This window comes from Phyllostomus hastatus, unplaced genomic scaffold (genome assembly GCF_019186645.2).
Source record: "Phyllostomus hastatus isolate PE091 unplaced genomic scaffold, TTU_PhHast_1.1 phas_scaffold_11, whole genome shotgun sequence".
Lineage (NCBI taxonomy): Eukaryota > Metazoa > Chordata > Mammalia > Chiroptera > Phyllostomidae > Phyllostomus > Phyllostomus hastatus.
Window position 1 is genome coordinate 7,416,522 of NW_025334005.1, and position 21,762 is coordinate 7,438,283.

The 21,762-nt window shown below is 38.1% G+C and overlaps 1 protein-coding gene and 1 pseudogene across 1 annotated transcript; both read right to left on the reverse strand.

Moving 5' to 3' along the window:
- Positions 1 to 1,180: 1,180 nt before the first annotated feature.
- On the reverse strand, positions 1,181 to 19,153 carry MS4A14 (membrane spanning 4-domains A14). The gene is made up of 7 exons (XM_045854756.1): positions 19,016 to 19,153; positions 17,456 to 17,584; positions 13,034 to 13,084; positions 11,354 to 11,503; positions 8,455 to 8,553; positions 1,912 to 3,001; positions 1,181 to 1,836 (listed from the first exon to the last, which is right to left on the reverse strand). The coding sequence occupies exons 1-7, from the start codon at positions 19,151 to 19,153 to the stop codon at positions 1,181 to 1,183; spliced, it is 2,313 nt and encodes a 770-aa protein (XP_045710712.1).
- On the reverse strand, positions 13,759 to 16,952 carry LOC123829404 (annotated as a pseudogene).
- Positions 19,154 to 21,762: the final 2,609 nt, after the last annotated feature.

The following is a 21,762-nucleotide window of genomic DNA, read 5'->3' on the forward strand; positions in this document are numbered from 1 at the left end:
TGGGGGCAAAAGGGGGAAGGGTTTTCAGGAACAACTATAAAGGACACATGGACAAAACCAAGAAGGGGTGGGATCAGGGGAGGGAGGTGGGGATGGCTGGAATGGGGGGAATGGTGGGGGGGAAATGGAGACAACTGTACTTGAACAACAACAATAAAAAAAGAAAACTGAAAAAAAAAACAAAGAGTGTACATGATTTCAAAAAGGAAAGAAGTTAGTGAGAGGTCCTCTGGAAATACTTATTTGAGACTTTTTGAAATGGGATGAAAGCACAGAAGGCAACAAGGGTGATGAAGACTGCAGAAAAAAGAGATGGTTAACAACTCCAACTGTATCAAAGGGATCAAGGACCGAGAGGATTAGAAAAAAATGTAATTAGGCTTGGAGGATGGAGGATAACTGATGGCTTTTGTTCATACAATTTCCTCTGACCACTGAGGATGAAATTATATGTCATAAGTGTTGAGAAATTCAGAACAGTGAATGCAGATATGTGGAAGGGAGCCAGAGCATTCATTGCTCAATAGATGAGTCTTTCATACTTTCTTTGATGACATATGCATTCTCTAACTTCCTCTGTGTCCTACTTCTTTTTCTCTCCCCATGCCACATTCTGTCCTTATTGCCACATAACCCCAGTAATAACTGAACAAACATACAGTATATACTCTCAGCACAGATTTGGGGGTGGGGAGTTAAATTGGGTGATTGGAAACAGCAAAACGGAGGATGGAGGAATTTATTTTTATCCTTTCCTGACTTTTTTGGTTCTTGAGACTTCAAAGAGCTAACATAGGCTTCTTCCTTGTTGACGTACTAAGCTCTTATAATACACGTAGAGTGAGGCAAGAAATATCAGCACCATAGAAAAGCACATCTGGTAAGCATTAGGTAGTAAAATTATTGCTGATCATAAACTGAGACACTAACATGATGACAAAGTGTTTAAATGTGAATTATTCCTTTACCCTCACAAAGTTCTGAAACAGTATTAATATTTGTTATCATTTTATTTTACTTAAGGACAAATCCTTTGAGTTTTCTGGTTGCCCTTCATTTTCTGGTGAGAGAATAAGGTGGCAACAGCACCTGAGAATATAGGTTGGAAGTGACTATATTGTTTTTCCCTAATTTGGTTCCATAATTGGGAGTAGTGTGGTGTTTGGGTAGATCCTACAAGTTAGTCAGAGTCTTCAGATTGCTGTTGATCCCTTGTATAACATGAGGTTAAAGTTGAGCTAACTGAAGTATTTTGTTGCACATCTTGCATATCTTGTTCTGAACCAACATTGGATGAATAGGTGGAAGATGCATCTTGTACTGAGCTTTGACAGGAGGCATGATGAAAATCCAGCTTTGCGTCTTCTGATTGTAGGTCACTTGACTTTTGGCATAGACTTTTCATGTCCACTAGTTTGAGGTCTTTTGTTTGCATAGGGACTATTTGCATATCTTCTTTTGGGATACCAGTGGATTGAGGATCTTGTTGGTTCTTATCTTGATACTGACTATCTGGAAGTACAATGTCTTGTGATTGCTGATCAAGCTGATGTTGAGGTATAGCTTGCAGAGTGTGGGTTTCTTTGTATAGAACTTTCTGCTTTAGCAATTCTTTCTCTAATAGATCTTGGGTTTGCCAGGCTTGGGACTCCCAATTTAGGGAATGCTTCATTTCAAATTGGCATTCTTGTTCTTTACACTCTTTGTTTCTCCATTCTTGCATATTCCACTCTTGGGATTGTTGGCCTAAAGGCTGCCACTCTTGGTACTTCTGGATTTGGGATTGTTGATTTTGGTCTAGCTGCTCTGGGGATTTCTCCTCTTGGGCCTGCAGGTCTTTAGCTTCTTTATGTTGGCTTTGTTTCCCAGGAGATGTCTCCTCTTTGTCCTGCTCATCTTTACCTTGCCCACTGTGGGATTGTTGTTTTAGGGATTGCTTTCCATGGGGCAGCTGGTCTTCAGCTTCCTGATCTGAGAATTGTTTATCTTGGACTTGTTTATCTATAGAGTGCCTCTTTGGGAATAGCCAGCCTTTGATATGTTGGTCTATGGATTTCTTCCTTGGGGATTGTGGGGCTTGGATTGGCAAATCTAAGAATTCCTTTGTTGAAGATTGCCAGCCTTTACTATGCTGTTCGAAAGAATGCTGCTTCATGGATTTCCTGCTTTGGTGTTTCTCATATTTCCATTCTTGGGTCAGCATATTTACTTCTGATTGAATGTTCTGATATGACATATGTGCAAATTGCTGGTCTAGATGTTGGATGCTTTGTAGATGAAGACCCAAGAATTGCTGTTCTAGCTGTTGTACACTAAGGGCCTGCACAGCATGAAATGTTTGGGTTTCAAGTTGCATGGCTTTTATTGGCAGACCCTCTACTTGGGAAAGCATATCTTGGGAAAGCATGTCTTGTGTTGAAATGTCTTTGGATTTCAGGTCATGAGACTGCGTGACATGAGGTGTGGGTTCTTCATACAGCAGGGTTTGTGCTGACAAGTGATCAGGTGGTAATGCTTTAAGATTTTCTACAGAATGGGATGGAAAAACTTGGGGTGGCAAGGCTTCAGCCTGCAGCAGTTGGGATTGCTTTTCTGAGGGGTGTTCAACAGCAAATTGTAGATCTTCATCATTTATTTGTTCAGTGTGTGTGGTATCTTCTGAGGGCCTTTCCTCTGATTGGGGAGGCAAAGGTTTCTGCTCAGTTTCTTCCTCAGAATAGCTAAAATGGGAAGGGATATTTTTTTGTTGTTCATCTGACCCAGATGAAGAAGATGGGTAGTAATTGTTACTGCCTCTTTTCTCTGAATGATGGAAGGTTAAAGGATTTCTTGAGACTCTTAACTTGAAGAAAGTATAGCCTCCAAAGAAAACAGGTTGTATGTTTGTTGGTGAGTTCTCTCTGTTTGACTCTTCTTGAAGGTCCATTTGTATTACAGCATTTTCTTCAGGGATAGATAATTCACTCTCATGAGTAACATCCAAAGGCAAGAGAAACACAATCTACAAAACCAAAGGGTAGGAGAAAAATTAGTATAAGTCATTTTTGATGTTCTTTTCTTCTTGTATTCCCAAATTCTTTTCATCTCTGCCTTAAGACAGTAGATAGAAAATAACAACTACATGAGGAATAAGGAAACAAGTATCAGTACTGCCCTTACTATCAACTCACCAGTTTTATTTTGGACAAGTCATCACCCTCTATTATCTCAAATATTGAATAGGGGAATTTGATTAAAATAGTCTGAAAGTCTTCTATACTTAACATTATAAAACTTCTAAGGCATTTTAACTTATCCAGTCAGTGTTCATATATTCAGCTTTATTTATTTATTGATCACCTACTAAGTGAGCTAAATGATGGAGATTAAAGATAATTAGATGTGGGTTTTGCCCATATGGTGCTCATTACAAAGCTAGATAACAATACAGTTTAGCAAAAGTTATTGTATAAATAGCTATTAAGTGGTTTATAAGAATGTAGAAGATAATTTAATTCTGAGAAAGCCAAAAAATACTTCATAGAAGAGGTTGTATTTGATGTATATCTTGCTGAGTAGGAATTCCTCAAGCAAAAAGGTAATATGAAGTAAGACAGGAGTCAAAATCCAGAAAGAGGAAACAGTGGATGCAAAAACATAAGGTTGTGATGCAACATAGTGTGATGGACAATGGTAAACAGGTAGATACTGTTAGATGGTATGCTAGGTGCTATAAACTAAATGTTTCTATGTGTAACAATGGCTACTTGGAAAATAAAATTTTTAAATACAATGTAAATGGCCAGAAAAATAATGAAATATATAAGATAAATTTAATAAACCATGCACTGGAGTTATCCACTAAAACCTACAAGATACTGCTGAGAGAAATGAAATGAGATGTTAGAAACTGTAGACATAGTCTATGGACATGAATAAGGAAGACTACCATATTTTGCTGTGTACAATGTGTTCCCATGTATACTGCACACCCACATTTTGGCCCAGACTTTCAAGAAAAAACTCTTTCACTTAAATTTTTTAAATTCAGTTATTTATTTATTTGTATTTAGAAACAAAACCAATTATCATGTTCTGGGGTATCATTTTGCATATGGATATTGTTATTGCTTTCTAGAGTTAGACTTTTAACACATAAGCATAAACTTAAAATTTATATAGATATGGAATTATATATAGATATAGATATTATTTATTATAGATAATAATATCTATTATTTATATAGATATAGCACTGCCCATGTATACTGTGCATCCTCATTTTTCCCTCAAAAATTTGGGCAAAAAAGCCCTGGCTGGTGTAGCTCAGTGGATTGAGCGCGGGCTGTGAACCAAAGCATCACAGGTTTGATTCCCAGTCAGGGTACATGCCTGGGTTGCAGGCCATGGCCCCCAGCAACCGCACATTGATGTTTCTCTCTCTCTCTCTTTCCCCCTCCCTTCCCTCTCTAAAAATAAATAAATAAAATCTTTTTTAAAAATTGGGGCAAAAAATGTGCATTATACACAACAAAATTCAGTAAATATTACTGATAAGTAAAATTTTCCTAAATTATTTATAAGTTCAATGCAACTCTAATCATAATCCTAGCAATAATTTGCATTTTATGGTACAGAGTTTGTATTGGGATGATGAAAAAGTTTTGGGCATAAATAATAATGGTAATTAAATTCATTATGAGTCTACTTAATGCCACTGAATTGCATTCATAAAATGGTTAAAATAATAAATAGTATGTATATTTTACCACAACAAGAAGGAATTACTTTAAACCTGCAGAAATTAAGACAGTGTGAAATATGTGAAAAGACAGATACATAGATCAATGGGACAAAATCAAGTGTCCAAAGGAGACCTATAGATAAGAGGTCAATTTATTTTCACAAAGTTGCCAGGGTATTAGGGGAAAATATTGCATTTTCAACAGATAATATTGAAACTCTACATGGCGGTATGTGTGTGTGCCGATGAATATGTAACCTTACCTCACAACTATACATAAAATTTAACTCAAAATATGTTATAGTCTTAAACATAAAAGCTAAAACTGTAATACTTTTATAAGGAAATAGAGAAGAAAATCTTTACAGTCTTGGTGTAAGCAAACTTTTATTAGAACACAGAAAAGACTAACTATAAAAGAAAAGAAATCATAAATTATACATTATGCAATTTCTTATTTGAAAGAAACTATCAAGGAAATGAAAAGGCAAGCCAAAGCTGGGGAAAATATTAGCAATACATAAATCTCATAAAAAGACTTACATTAAGAATAAGTTATAACTCATTCTTATAACTCAATAAGATAATGGAATAAAGCTTACTAAAGATTTGAACACATCTCAAAAAAAGATATACAGATTGACAGTAAACATAGAAAGGGTCTCATCATCATTTGTTATCTGGGAAATGCAAATTAAAGCTGTGATGAACACTAAATACTCACTAGAATGGCTAAGTTATTAACACAACTGACAATTCCAAGTGTTGGTGGTTATATGGACCACTTGTTCCTTTCACATATTGCTGATAAGAATGCAAAATGGGAGTTGTGGCCAAAATGGAGGTGTAGGTAGAAACCCTTCACTTCCTCACACAACCAGAAGGAGGATAACAACCAATCTAAAATCACTAAACAACCAAAATTGCCAGAAAATCAAACTGCATGGAACTCCGACAACTGAGGAATTAAAGAAAAAAATCAACCAGAACGACCAGACTGGTAAGGCAGACTAAGCAGGTCCACTCAGAAAAACCACAGGGAGGCGGCTGGGGGGCAGGGCTGACTGCCCTCAGCAGAGGGACTGACCTAAGGGGAAAATTGAGACTCAGAGCTGACTGTGGGCTAAGGTTGGGGTTACTGTGGTGAGAGATACTTCCAGTCTGACACAAGAGTCTGTTGGAAAGTGCGCTAGAGACGTGCAAGCAAGCTGCATTGTTCCCTCTCTGGCCCCTCCCACAAAGGCAGCGCAGCAAAGAGGGTTGCCCTGCCAGGGTGAAGACCTAAGGCCCTGCCCCCTTACAACCTATCAGTTGCGCTAAGACAAAGAAATGTGGCCCAAATGAAAGAACACAGCAAAGCCTCAGAAAGAGAACTAAGAGAAAAGGGATTGCCAACCTATCTGATGGAGAATTGAAAGCCTTGGTAATCAAAATGCTCGCCAAACTGATTGAGCTTGGTCAAAAAATGAAAGAACAAATGAAAAGATACCCAAAATGAAATAAAGCAAAATATTCAGGGAACCGACAGTGACAAGAATGAAACCAGGATTCAAAGCAATGATTTGGATCATAAGGAAGAAATAAATATCCAACTGGATCAGAACAAAGAAACAAGAATCCAAAAAAATGAAGAGAGGCTGAGGATTCTCTGGGACAACTTGAAATGTTCCAATATCCAAATTATAGGGGTGCCAGAAGGAGAAGAACAGCAGCAAGAAATTGAAAACTTATTTGAACAAGTAATGAAGGAAAATTTCCCCAATCTGGTGAAGGAAATAGACTTCCGGGAAGTCCAGGAAGCTCAGAGTCCCAAAGAAATTGTACCCAAAGAGGAACACACTAAGGCACATCATCATTAAGTTAATCAAGATTAAAGACAAAGAGAAAACCCTAAAAGCAGCAAGAGGTAAGGAGACAGTTACCTACAAAAGAGTTCCCAGAAGACTATCAGCTGATTTCTCAAAAGAAACCTTGCAAGCAAGAAGGGGCTGCAAAGAAGTATTTTAAGTCATGAAAGGCAAGGACCTACATCCAAGATTACTCTATCCAGCAAAGCTTTCATTTAGAATGGAAGGGCAGATAAAGTGCTTCCCAGATAAAGTCAAGTTAAAAGAGTTCATCATCACCAAACCAGTATTATATGAAATGTTAATGGGACTTATCTAAGAAAAAAAAAGATAAAAAATATGAACACTAAAATGACAATGAACTCACAACTATCAACAAATAAACCTAAAAGAAAAGAAAAACAATGAAAATAAAAACTAAGCAAACAACCAGAACAGGAACAGAACCAGAAAAATGGACATCACACAGAGGGAGTTCATTGGAGAGGGGGAAGGGAGGAATAGGGGGGAAATGTACAGAGAAGAAAAAACATAATTAGGAGACATAAAATAAATGGGGAGAGATAAAAATGGTATAGGAAACAGAGAAATCAAAGAACTTATATGTACAACCCATGGACATGAACTAAGGGTGGGGGGAATGCTGGAGGGTTGGGGAGGGCAGGGTGGAGTGGGGATAAAGGGGAAAAATTGGGAAAACTGTAGTAGCATAATCAATAAAAATACTTTAGAAAAAAAGAATGCAAAATGGTACAGTCACTTTGGAAACTGTTTAACATTTTCTTATAAAGTTAAACATCCACTTGCCATATGACCTAGCAATCAAATCTTAGACACAACACTCCAAGAGACGTGAAAACATCTGCCCACACAAAGACAGGAGTGCAAATGCCCATTAAAAAGTAAATGGATAAACAAATTGTGTTGTATCCTTCCATAAAAGGAACAAACTATTGATACATGCAACAGTACGGATGAATCTCATAACATGTTGCTGAGCGAAAGAAGCCAAATACAAAGAGTACTTACATAAAATCCCATGTATATGAAGTTTGAGAAAGTAACAACCATGAAAGAGGTAATGAAGATAATTTGACCATAAGAGAGATTCCAGGGAACCATCTGGGGTGTCAGGAATTCACAACATTTTTATTTGATGGTAGTTTAACTACCATCACAACTCTTTGAATAATACACTTAAAATTGGTGCATTTTAATGATTTTAAATTATAATTCCATAAAGTTGATGTAAAAAAGGTGGGAAACCACTAACACAGGGCCTAGAACTGTCATTGTGATATAGAGAGCACAATGAAACCACATTACTTGAGTCAGATTCCTGGTGTTGTAAGACATTGGAGAGGTTACTCTTTGTGCTTTAGTTCTTTTATAGGTAAAATAAAAGTGTTTTAATAGCTTTGTTAGATTGAGTAAGTTGGTGCTAAGCAATCGTAATAATGACTGACTGACATATCATTAAGTAAATGTAATCTCTAATGATTATTGTAAGTCATATTAGTATCACTGCTAAACATTCTTCTCTGTTTTCTCTCTGGTGAGGGAATTGCCTCACACACCCGTGGGACCAAAGTATAAGCTCCTCATGCAACAGTAATATGAGTTCCCATTAAGTCCAGCCTTTTACACATTTTGGCAGGGAGATAAGGAGCTATCTGAATGGAGATAGTAGGAAGAGCAAGAAAAAGTAGTATAGTTGTCTCAAAGGTTAGAGTAGGCCTTCGATTTTAAGCTTGTACCTCCATCACCATCCTAAACTTAAAAGTTTTAATTCAGCATCTGAGAATATTGCTCTGCACACTGATAGGACAGACATCACCTTGGAGTGTCCCAATGGGAATCTGTTCTTACAACAATTGAACACACCTCATTTGACCTTGTCCAGCACTTGCTTCTAAAGGAGACTATAGTCACGGAGATGCTGAGCTCTACCAAGCTGATGATTAGTAAGACTGACAAAATGCCCTGCAAAAAAGAAAAATTGAATATTAAAAAATGGCAATTGGGATGAAACTGTTTCATTTTACAGATCTAAGCAAAGGACCACTTACACTGTATGGCCAAATAGAGCAAAACCCATATTGTAGATGCTTCTGTAGCCATCAGTGATTGAACAATTTTCATCTCATGTCTTCCCAATAAGCAGAGGGAACAAATTCTAATGCCTGTAGAGGCCAGGCAACCATCTTACATGACTTAAACAGGTAGGAGGAGAAATGGTGGAGAGTAAAGGTATTTCTAGGATTCATCCATTACCCCATTTCAGGCAATAGTTACCATGTGGGAATAAGGACCCCATGATGCCTGGTCTTTTTTTTTCCACCTAAGAAAGCCTGACATACATATTTTTAATGTGAAATTTTCTAGTTATTTATTTACTTATGTAAATTAACTAGAACATATCTTCAGGCTAATATAGCCCACAGATTTCCATTTTGCACACTCTGCTTTAAGGTAATGCTTAGATCAAGAAGCAGCATGGAATAGCATTGTGTCCAAAAAGCATAGACTATGGAGACAGAAAGAGCTAGTACAATTGGGTCCAAGGTTACACGTAACCTTGGGCAAGTGACTGAGTCTAACTGAATCTTGATTTTTCTGTTATACCCTGTTTGTTGGTAAACTATTAGGTATGAAGTACCTACTGTAAATTTACTGGTTTCAGCTGTTATACAAGAGATACCTGGTTTTGGTCTTTGTGGAACTTCTATCATAGATAGTAAAGAAGGCAGACAGTATTAAATAGGCGATTATTTACTCAACTAAATTGTGTTAGGTGCTGTGAAAAAGTGCTGGGAGCTATGCATGGCTCTCATGAGAGATCTGACCAGGTCTGCACTAGGGAACATAGAGCTGCAATCAGGAAGGGTGTCCTTAAAAAAGTGATGTTTCTATTGAAAGTAAGGAAAGAGGAGGGGTTTGGTGAGTAGGTGAAAAAGGGTAGGAATGGGTCTGGGGAACATTTGAAGCAAAGAAAAACTGGCCTTATAGCCCTGGGACAGTGAGTATGGACACCTTACGGAATTTCAGAAAGTGGCAGGGGAATGGAGTGAGGAAGACAAAGGCTTGGAATAATGTCAGAAAGGTAGGCAGGATAGTTTCTATAGGGTCTTATAAGCCTTTTCAGATTGGGGTCTTAATTCTGTGTTTAACAGGAAGCCATCGGCTAATGTCCTCAGATTTACCTGCTGAAGTATAGACTGAAGTGTAGACAATGGATGGTCTTTGGAACAAAAGTCAGTCCAAGAAATGCCTAAAGCCCATTGCTCTGGCATTTTTTGTTTACGATGTATGTGTTACAGCAAGGAATTGTGAAGTGATAGAAATGAAGTCTTGAAATGAATTAGATATACCGTATTTTGGGACTATAAGATGCTCCCCCTCCCCCAGCCCAAATTTGGGAGGAATAATGGTTGTTAATGCTGCTGTTGAGTTCTGTTTACATTTACATTGGTGAAATATTATGTTATTTATGCTATTAAATATTTTACCACATTTTTTGCTTCAAAATTTTTTTTCCTATTTTCTTCCTCTAAAACCTAGGTGCGTCTTATGGTCTGAAAAATATGGTCTTTAATTCTGTATGCAGAAACTAATTTTGCAATACCCGACCATGTGGGGCAGGAAGTAGACAGCAAAGGTTCATTTATATGGAACTTTAACCCTTTCAGTATACAATTTCTTCCTGGTATATACTAAAGTAATGTACAATTAGTGCCCACTGCCCACTAGGTGGGCCAGGTGGCCCTCTGCACACTAGGAAAAAGGTAAGGATTATAATGTCATATAATATTCTTGGCCTAATTAGGACAAGATTTTATCTCTTATATTCATTGATCTCTGGCTTTCTTTAGTAACCTTTTACGAGTCTAAGTCTGGAATTTACCTCAGAATATATGGAAGCATCCTTAGACTCACTTTAATGAGTGATTGTGAGGATCAAATAAGATCTATTGAGTAACCAATAGCTCTTTTTCCTTTCCCTCTTCATTGGGGAAGACAATTTCCCATGATTCCCCTTCACTTCTATTCAAATGGGTCAAATCTCATTAACAATCTAGAACAAAAGCTGTGAAGATGTGGCTGGTAGACAGAGAATGAAACCCCAGCATTCACTTGGGTAAGTAGAGGGAATGGCTTTTTTGATTAATTGACATGTGTAAAAGTAATCTCATTGAATACTTTGTAGATAAATACATAAAATTACACCTACAATTATATTTCCTGGTAAAGATACATCTCATCTGCTTTAACAAATAAAATGGGCACATTTGTATTCAATGATTTATCTTCTAAAATTATTAATATATTTTACTAAGTGACTTAAATGCCTTCTCCCACTGTATTTTGCTTTTAGTTTTGGGTAAACTTTTTAGGTCATTCTGTTCCTCATTAACGCTGAAAAGGTAAAATTTAATTCAATCCATTTCAACCCTAAAGGTAATAGTTAAAATCTGTTGACTACTTACACTGTATCAGGTAGTATTCTAATTTAAGTAATCCTTTCAACAACCCAATAAGGTAGATATTCTTATTATCTTCATTTTCCATGTGAGGAAAACTGGGGCTCAGAAAAGACAAAATGTTAGGCCAGGCCACAAGCCTATATGTGACAAAACCAAGCTTTCAAATCCAGACTTGAACCACAACCTGCTTCTCAACAGTCAGTTCCAATGGGGACACAACATCAGTTATTGAATCGATGCATTGTGAATATCTCAGGTAAGATTACAAAGATTTCGTTGTACAGAACAAGACCACTTACAGTGAAAAGGATTCTACCTATAACACATATTCCTTCCATGGAAGGCGCGTTGCAGTACTCATGCCGATGTTTAAAGCTGATAATGATGAGAGCAATCCCAGCCACCGCAGCCAAGGAACTGATCACATTCAAGGCCATGACACCTTGCCCCTGGGAAAGTTGTTAAAAATAATAAAGGCAAACAGTTTTAGAACGAGCCAGGAAGCCAAGAAAGAGAATGGGTAGAAAAGGGTGCTCTATGGTTAATGCTCAAGAAAATGTTCTCCATCTCTGAGTCTCTCCCCATTTCCCTTGTTAGTTCAGTTTGTTCATTAGATTCCACATATGACTGAAATCATATGGTATTTGTCTTTCTCTCACTGGCTTATTTCACTTAGGATAAGGGGACTAAAATGGTAGTGAAAAAATACAACAAAGATTATTTTTTTAAAAAAAAGAAAATGTTTACTTTATCCTGATGCACCACCTTTCACAACTGATAAGCAAAATAGTGTGTTAGAAATTATCCTGGCTTTGTAATCAAACCTGATTTTGAGTCTAGTGAACTATTAATAGAATGTCATACAAGATAGCTAATCTCTTGGAGTCTTGATTTCTACCTTTAAAAATGACAGTGATGTCACCTAATTTTAGGGCAGTATCCATTTATTCACCTGTCTTAATAAATATTTAGTGTACACCAGCTATGTGTCAGACTTTGCATTAGGCCCCTGGGACACAGAGGCAAGCAGGGTAGGTGAGGTCCTGCCCTCACATGGCTTAGATCCATTGCTCAAGGGGGATTCATACAGTAACCCACCACGTCGTCATTAACATAATTCACACATGGTAACAAATTTGGACTGCGGTTTAAAGGTTTCCTTTCTTGAGCTTAGTGTTCCAACTTGAAAGTTCACATGGCCCCATCCAAATGCCTCTACTAATTCCCTTTTTATTTTATTATTATTATTATTATTATTATTATTATTATTATTATTTACATGTCTGAATCTCTTTGAAGGGAGGAGAATATTTTCATTTTAAAGAGAAAACAAAACAAAAGAAAAATTGCACATCTCAATTTTGTAGGTACAACCAAAACTGTCCTCAGACATTGTCAGATATTCTCAGGGGGATGGGGGAGTGGCAGGGGTGGGGTGGGGGAGGGGCAGCAAAATTGCTCCCAATTAAGAACCATTGAGTTAGAGCAACAGTTTTCAACTTTTTTCATCCCATAGCACACATAAACTACTCACATTCTCAAAAAATATATTTTTTGCCGAGCTGACAAAAATAATGGGTATAATTTTGGTTCGTTCACACTGATGGCAATTTTTGTATTGGCTGTGTCGTTTTTATTTGACAATCTAAGGGAAAAGAGGTCAATGCCTCTGGCTAAATAGTCAAGTCTCGAATGTTTTAAAAATTCTTTCGGTACATCATTTGAAAATTGCTGAGTTAGAGGAATGTAGGAGGGCTTCCAATAAGCAACTCTTTCAGTTTAGTTGACTAGGGCAATGAGAGCCAGTGGGAAGATGTAGGACTAATGGTGACACTGACAAACAGCAGTGACTTGATCTGCAAATTTGATATGTAAAGATTTCCGTAGGGGATCCTGGATTACTGAAGGCTTTGTACACAAAGATGAGATAAAGCAAGTAGAAGACTTTAAATTACATAGGAGTACCAAAAGTGACTTACCAGACATTTTTCCTTCTTGTTGAATCCTGTGATATATCCCGTAATAATAAACTTTTAAGAAGAAAAGAGACAAAAGTTAACAAGTGATGGATTTGACCACTTTACAATATAACTTACTTAGGAGGTTATATTGTGATCTATTGGTCTGTGGTTCTCCCAAACCAGTCTCTCTACCTGAGCATCAGAAGAGGAGGGTAACACAGATGTAGGAAATACTGTACTGGCCATGCTCAGCACTGACCAAGTCCTCTTTGCCAAGGTCAGATGGGAGAGGCAAGCCCCTCTTTAAGGTCCAAAGGATACCACTCAGATGTTTGGCCCAGCTGGGCTCCAAAAAGTAAGATAACCCTGGCCTCTGGGTCTGGAAAAGGAAGGGTGAGCTGTGTCTGCTCTGAGCAGATTAAAGGAGCCTTTCTCAGAGCAGAACGCTCTAAAGGCTGATATGTGGCCTGGAATCTGGTAATAATCTCAGCCACTTCTTTTTTTTTAATTGACTATTTTGTTATACCACATACGTAATGAGCAACTGATACAGAAAAGGCCATTTTTGGTTATTTTGTTAAGAAATGTTTCCCATAATTTCTCCCATTATAGTTCTCAAAGCAGCCACCACAACAGAGGAAGCATTAATTAGCCCATTTTATTCAGATACAAGAATGCTGGGCATTTACTGTCCCATCTGTAGTTGTATCAGCAGTGAAATGAACACAGTTTATATTACTCAACTATTCTTGGAACTCCAAGAACTGCTGAAGTCTTTTCTGAGGTTTAGCAGATGTTTGCACAGCATTCGAATGTTTTCCAAATGTGGTAGTTATTTGATAGATGGCAGTTTTTTGTGATGCTCTAATTGTAAATCCTAACATTTTATAAGAGGTATCCACAAGGGTTCCTGAAATCCAAGGTGGTGTACCGGAAGCATGAGGAAGCTTGAAGTACTTGTACTGCCTCTTGCAGAATCAACAAAGTACTAAGAATTGCTGGCCATGTGGTCTGGACAATTCCAAATCCATTTTCTCTAAATGACGCTGCTACTAAGTGAGACAGACCTTCCAGTGAAAAAACAGCCCGAATAGAGGCCTCTGGGTGCTTACAGAAAAAAACACATTATCAGCACCCATTCTTCTGACAAGAAATTTTTTATCTGTTCATGTTTATTCTGAATCCATGAATAATCACACTGGGCTGTCCATTGTCTTGCTCTCAGCACTAACAATAGATGGAGGATTAGAAAGTTCATTCATTTGCTGGTTAGAAGCAGGAGTCCATAAACTTGGTCTCCTTATCAGCTGAGAACTTTGAGGTTACCATAGCAGGTGTTTACATTAAAAGTTCCAGCCATCTGATAAAATTACAGTAGAGCCAAACTGGGACCCAAAGGGTCTTGAAACATTGAGTATAGAAGGCCAGGGAATCTGGCTAAATTTTGGGGTCTGAAAAGTACTTTCTTCTGGAGAATTCAATTTCTTAGGTTCCACTGGGTATGATAAAGACCTCACCCTTCCATTTTTAGCAGCAGCTTCTTGGTAGAGAACCAGCTTCTGAGTCATATAATTTAGAAGATTCAAACACTCCCTGGAAATAGCTGTCCAGTTGTGGGAATGTCCACTTGGTTGGCTAAAACTAAAAACTTCTTCCTGTCTTCATGAAGAATATTGAGAAAGCAACATCAGGTCCCGCAAGGCCAAATACTTTATGATAAGGGGCAGATGGCTGTTTAAAACTTTTGGGAGGCCTTCATCTGACTCTTCTTCAAATGGTGATTGAATAGGGAACAGATGAAGCTCTGTGGCATAGACTTGGAAGAGTATCCATGAGATGTACCAAGCCATCAAGAGAAAGATCCCACATAACCAGACACAGTAGAGTAATGAGATTCAAGAGGCCACTCACAGTATCAAGAGGCCTGTGAACTTGCTCATCAATCTGTAGGTCCACAGCAGTGCTAATCTAAGCTTTGGGAATACAGCCAAGACAATAATACACAATACAGATATTTTAAATAAAAAACCGTGATCCCATCCAACTGTGTTTAACTACTAAGAGCAAAGATCTCCTAAAGCACAAGAACTTGTATTGCTGTATGATGGGAAATGGAAGGTAGTTCACATTGTTAAGAAAATGCAGGAGGCTGTAGCTATAGCCCATAAAATGCTCCAGCCTGTAGAAAAAAAGGTGATACTGATTTAAGCAGGTTTGTGCAGCTGGGTTATCTAAGCTCTCAGTACCAGGGCAGGAAACCACAAGAAAACTGCATCAGCCCTTGGTTATCTCCGCAGCACATGAAGCCACCATCATTCCCATTGCAGCATGAATAAATAAGTATGTGAGCTACTGAGGATGAATGATATCCCTGAGGATGAATGAGTGCCAGTCTGGAGCAGAGAAGGGAAGGCACAATGCATAGAAGTCTACATTGAAAATACTTATTATTATTACTACTGACAGAAGGAAGATCATCGAAAGATCATATACAGATCATTGAAAGAATCAGACAGCCACTGTATGGGATGAAATGAATCACTGCTGCTGAAAACTGTAAACACTGTGGTACAGATGGAGAGAAGCAGCACTTCTCTCCAATACTTGCAACTATCCTCCAGCCCAAGCACGCCAAAAGATGTCCCATGACAACTATGTGCCAAGCACTTCCCTGACCTCCCAGGCCAGATATGTCCTCCATTAATCCTCACATGGTGCACCTGGAACTCCTTTCTTGTGCATGCTTAGCACAAGTTATGTTATTTTTACTTCTTCATTTCTAGCTTCCCTATTACATGGCAAACCCCAACAAATTCTAAGAGCAATCCGCCAGTTCTCTCAAAAAGGGTCTGTTTACCAGAACTCTCAGCAGCTAAGACACTGCTGAAGATATACTTTGTGCTCAGTAAATATCTTCTCAATGAGAAGTGGAGTTTTAACAAGCTGTAAGCCAGAACCTCATTAAAATTTATGCATGCAAATCACACAAAGTCACACTGGAAAAATTATTTGTGAAAAGGACAAGTGAGGAGTTGGTCTATTTGGTTTTTCTACAGTGCAGAGTGTGTAGTTTGAAAATCAGTCAATATTATATTATTTATATTTGGAAGTGAAAACATGACTAATTGTCTTTGTAATGCAGATTATAAAAAGGGCATAGAATATTTATGTTCTTCAAAAGAGCAGAGATTTTAATGGAGACAGTAGTCTCATTTATTTTTCATTTCATTCATTTGTTCATTGAATGATACATTCATTCACTCCTACTGTGCATTCAGCATGAGTCTAGATCCTGAAAATGTAACAACCAAGACAATATTCTTGCCCTCTTGGAGACTGTGTTCTAGTGGGGACAGTTCTAATGAGTCTACCCTTAAATATTGTGGCACAAGAATAGGAACCAAGGCTGTGAGGATTGGCTGGAAATAGCACCCTACTAAGAATTTTATTTATAGCTCTATAATTAACTAGATGAGTGACACTCACAAAATTCTTTCAGGATAACAAGGGAATTGAACCATAATGATCATCTTAAAATTCTCTTTAAGCTATGAGAGTCTGTGATTCTATGAGTGCTGACTAGATATTGGGTTGACCAAAAAGTTATCTTGGTTTTTTCCATAAGATGGCTCTAGTAGCACTTAATTGTCTTTAACTTTATTGAAAACAGTTCTGTTAAATTTTATTGTGACAACTGTCATATCATCATCCATTTAAAAAAAAACCTTAAAATTTATGAATCTTTGTGTAGCCATTTTAATATTGAAGAATATATGCAACATTTTTGGCATATTATGCTTTATTTTTTCAAGAAAGGTAAAAACACAACTGAAATGCAAAACAGATTTGTATGGAGAAGGTGTTGTGACTGAATGAATGTGTCAAAAGTGGTTTGCAAAGTTTTGTGCTGGAGATTTCTCACTGGATGATGCTCCATGGTTGTGTAGACCAGTTGACATTATTGGCAATCAACCTGAGATGTTAACTGAGAACAATCAACATTGTATTATGCAGGAGACAGCTGATATACTCAAAATATTCAAATTAATAAAGTTATTGGTGAAAATAAAAAATGTCTTTTATTTTACAGGAAAAAACCGTACAGACTTTGGCCAACCCAACATGTTTAAATTAACTCTTCTCGAACTCAGTTTCCTTATTTGCAAAGGGAAAAGCAGGGTGTTCACCCATCTAATCTCCCAGACTAATAGAAAGGAGCCAATGTTTTGTTATACATTCAAGGATTTTGGAAACCTTTAAACCCTGCACACCTATGAGTAGTTATTACTTTGATGATGGCAGTGCGGTGACTAAATGGAGTTACTTTTCTTCCCACGGAAGGGACTAGTCTTCTTGGGGACCATATTCATAGAATTCATTATCCCAGAACTTGAGGCCAGCCTTCATAGTAATTTCTCTAAAGTTCCTGACAGTACTCACAATAAGCGCTCCCCAGAATGGATATCCTGTGAAGAAAACAAGTGGAAATCTTTGGGAGTAACTGAAGTAATTAAATGCGAATATTGTTCCAACGCTCACAATGATCAAGGCAAGCAGGATCTGGACAGCCTGTGAGGAGAGAAATGGGTACATGAGGTTACAAGCACTGCAGTGTCTCTGTCCTGGCTCTCACAGGACCCTTGGGCTTCCCTCTAAGCCCCTGTCACACTTCCCTATCTCTGAATGCCTTCCTCTGTCCATTGGCCAACCACTCTCAGATTTTCAGAAGGCCCATTATTTCTCTTCATCACACTTGCCTGGGTCCTTCAGGTTCAAATGCTTTACTCTCATCCATCACTACTTGCTATAACCCCAGGTGTTAAACCAATTTATCTTGTATCAGACAAATTTGAGTATACATCTGACGCTACCTATAGATTGCAAATGCCCTAAAGACAGAGACTACAGGCTATTAACCTTTATACTTTTTTTCTTCTGTAGCCCCAGCATCCTGTTACTTTCCCTACTCCCCAACACACACGTTTTCCACATTCACTGTCTACTTTTGGGACTGTAGCTCAGCCCAGTTCTCTAAAAGTTTATAAAGTTCACTGACACTGAGTGGAGAAACTAAGGTGAGATTATGTCTCCTATCTTCATGCAGCCGCCTGAATAGAGTGGAGAGTAACCTAGTGGGCTTTTCAGCCGGCAGGGAAGGGAGCTCTGTGGTGGGCCCGTGCCTCTTCTCTTCTCAGTGCAGAGCTGTCCCCCCAGCATTCTGGGCTCTGTCCCTAGGCTCCACACGTCTGTGTCCTGGTGCCACAAGTAGTGATTTTACTCTTGTACTCAGTACTCTTGTACTAAGTGCTCTTGTACTAAGGGTTTTACTCTTGTGCATACAGCTCCCTTCTAAGTACATTTATGACTGTAATTGTTGTTGTGTGTGTGTCTACTTTGTAGCTCACTATGGACCACTGAGAATGGTTCTTAAAGACTTCCCAATGCCTGTAACAGCACAGAGGGGAAGTTTAAGCTCTAATGGCTTTTGTTCCAAGCTCAAGGATGCCACCACACCCTGAGGTCACCTCCTCAATAAAATATTTGGAAAAATTAGACCAGTTTCCCACATCTCCTCTGTTATGACTCAAAGAACAGGCCTAACTCCTCATGAAACAGCCACAGGATTTCCTTGAGGTGTGGGAGTTAGTAGTTATAGTTAAATATTCTATTTTGCAGAGTTAAATAAGCCCTCAGAAACATTTCTAAGACATGAGGCAAACTGTGTGTGTTTCTAAACAGAATTTTTTTTCTCTTATTTATCCAAAGTCTAAGAAAATGGTATTGGCTACATATTGGCTCTTCTACTGATGATCCAAGTATTTGTACAAGCAAATGACTTAGACATATTTATGATTAATCAGGAATGATAGACTGTAGTTGAAGGGTAAGGAAGGGGGAAGGCAGTTTACTCCCTCCCTGAAAAGTATCTCTGGAGACATATATGGAGAAATCATTTCTTTTCTCCCTTCCAGGAAGACCCATGGATGAGAAAGGACTTACCCCCAAGACTCTTGGCTCTCCCCTGAGGAAATCCAGCAGAGAGCTATGAGGCCCATAGGGAAATGCAGTCAATACGGTTTCATTTGGTTGTAGAGTGATGACATGGGTCGATCTTTTGACCTCAAGTGATGACCCCATGATTCAATGGCAAAACTCTATCTAAAAAATGAGTGAGCAAACATTGCAGCCACAATCATGGTCTTCCTTCAGTCCCACATGGAGTCCTTAGCCATGAGCCCATACTGATTACTCACCTCAGTACTAGAACCACAGAATCACAGTCATTAAGTCATAGAGTCTTAGAATTCCAGAGCATATCCAGCCCTGTATCTTCCTGGTGAAGAATCCAATTATCCAGAGGACTTACTTACTTGTCAATTTGTTTAGAAACAGACAGTAAACACAAAATAAATGGACAGTATACATAAAAGCAAAGTCCAACATCTATATTCATGAGATACAAAGGAACTAAAACATACAGAATATGCACTATGCTCTAGGCACTGTAGAGGTGTTTTGTTTTAATATGCATTAAATTTTTAAAAAACAATTCTACAATGCTGAAACTGAGGTATAGAAAGGTTAGCTTACCCCAGGTCACATACTAAGGGACAAGGGAAAGAGTCAAAGTCTGCTTTTCTGTCTCCAAAATCTGTGCCATTTCTGTTCAATCATGCTTCCACCCTCTTTCAGAAGGAGGCTCCCACTCATAGTTAATGAATTGTCCCCTGTATTTTCAACCATATCCTTCTGTAGTATACAAATCAGTCATTAAGAAGGTGTAGGCCCAATGTAGCTGCCACTTTAACAAAGCATAGTTTAGCTTTCAGAAAGACCAGTAAAACTAATTCTACTCGAGGTCTTCCTGGTTTAAATTATATAAATACAGTTAAGACAATAGAAAATCTTTTTGTAATTTTTCTTTCCACATCAGTACTTGATATTCCTATATCTGTTATGATTTTAACTATTAAATCATAAAGGCAAAATGATTTCAGAAAACCAAAGATATATATATATATATATATATATATATATATATATATATACACACACACACACACACACACACACACACACACATATTATCTTGAATATTTCCTCATTTGTGGCAACCATACACAGCAGGGTTTCTGCCTCAGCACTGCTGGCCAGTGGGGCCTGATGATTCTTTGCTGCAGGGGGTTCTGTGCATTGTAGGATGTTTGGCAGCATCTATGGCCTCTACTCATTAGATGCTAGCAGCAAGTCCCAACTATGGCAACCAAAACTGTTTCCAGACATGGCTAAATTTGCTCTCTGGGAGTGCAAAATCATTCCAGGTTGAGAACCACTGATGTACAGAAATAATCGCAGACTGTTCCCTCTGTTGATTTTTTTTTTTTGATAGAACACCTCTTTGTTTTTTACACCCAAACCACAGAGAAGGTATGTATTTCTCAACATAACCTTTTTCTGCCAATGTTAATTCAGGTAAATTTTAATTTGTATCTAAAGTGCAATGCAACATTTTAAACAAAACAAAGTGTGGGGCAAGTCTGTATGTAAATTCTAAGCAGAACTAAGAGGCCATGAGAATCTTGTAGAGTTTCAAAAGCCAGTTGTGCAAGAAAAGAGAAGTGCGCCCCCAATGGTGCTGACTCTAACTGCAGCCACAAACTGCACACATAGCATCTTTATCTACCACTGTGATTATTCGGTGAGCAAGTGATTGCAATACTTTAAGCCTTTTCTAACCTGTTAACTTACAACTTATATGTAAATAGTTTACTGCCTTTTACTCACATTTTAGAAAATGGATGGGACTTTGGGTTGACTAATAGCATATAATTTTTCTTCCTTTAAAAAGATGAAAAGGAACTGTCTTCATGCAAAATCCCTGATTTTTAGGAACAAAATACTGATATTAAGCAGAAGAAGCCTATAATTCTATATGCCTTGGTTATTTCAAAATGCATCTCATTTTATCATTTTGGTTGTCAGCCTCCATCTTTGCCTCCTGCTTCAGACTTTCAAACTTCTTGAAAATGGGCTCTCTGATATTTCAATCAATGGAATCAGACCAGAGAGCAGGAACTAGGTTTTCCATGGAAAGGTGAAATGACAGAACCCTTATGGGGCATCTATAAGCAAGATGGTATTCTTTGAGTGGAAATGGTATTCCCTCTTGCCTTCAACCTGCAGGAGACCTCCCCTCCTTGAGTTTGACAAGTAACATTTAGTGCTTAGTATGTGACAACACTGCTCTAAGTAAAATGAGATATTCACTCCCTCATTAACTTTGTCTTTCATCTGGTATTACCATGTTGCCTTCCCAAAAACCTTGAGAAGTAAGTTTTTATTATCATAACTATTTTGAAGACATAACTGAGCACTATAGTTACTGCTGGTAAGTGGTGGGGCTGAAATTTGAACTTGGCTTTTTCGCTTCCATTTTCCATGCAACAGTTCAGTGTGTATTAGTTTTCTATTGCTATGTAACTACCACAAATCTAGTAGCTTAAAACAGTACACATTTATTACCTCGCATCTTTCGTGTCTCAGGAGTGAGGTATGGCTTGGTTGGGTGCCTTTGCTCAGGACTTTGCATGGTTGCAGTCAACCAGTCAGCCAGGCTGTATTTTCACCTGGAGGCTCAACTGAGGAAAACTCACTGTTATGCACATTCAGATAGCTGACAGAATTTGTTTCCTTATGAGTGTATGAGTAAGGACTTTGGTTTTGCTGGCTGGAGGCAAGAGGCTGCC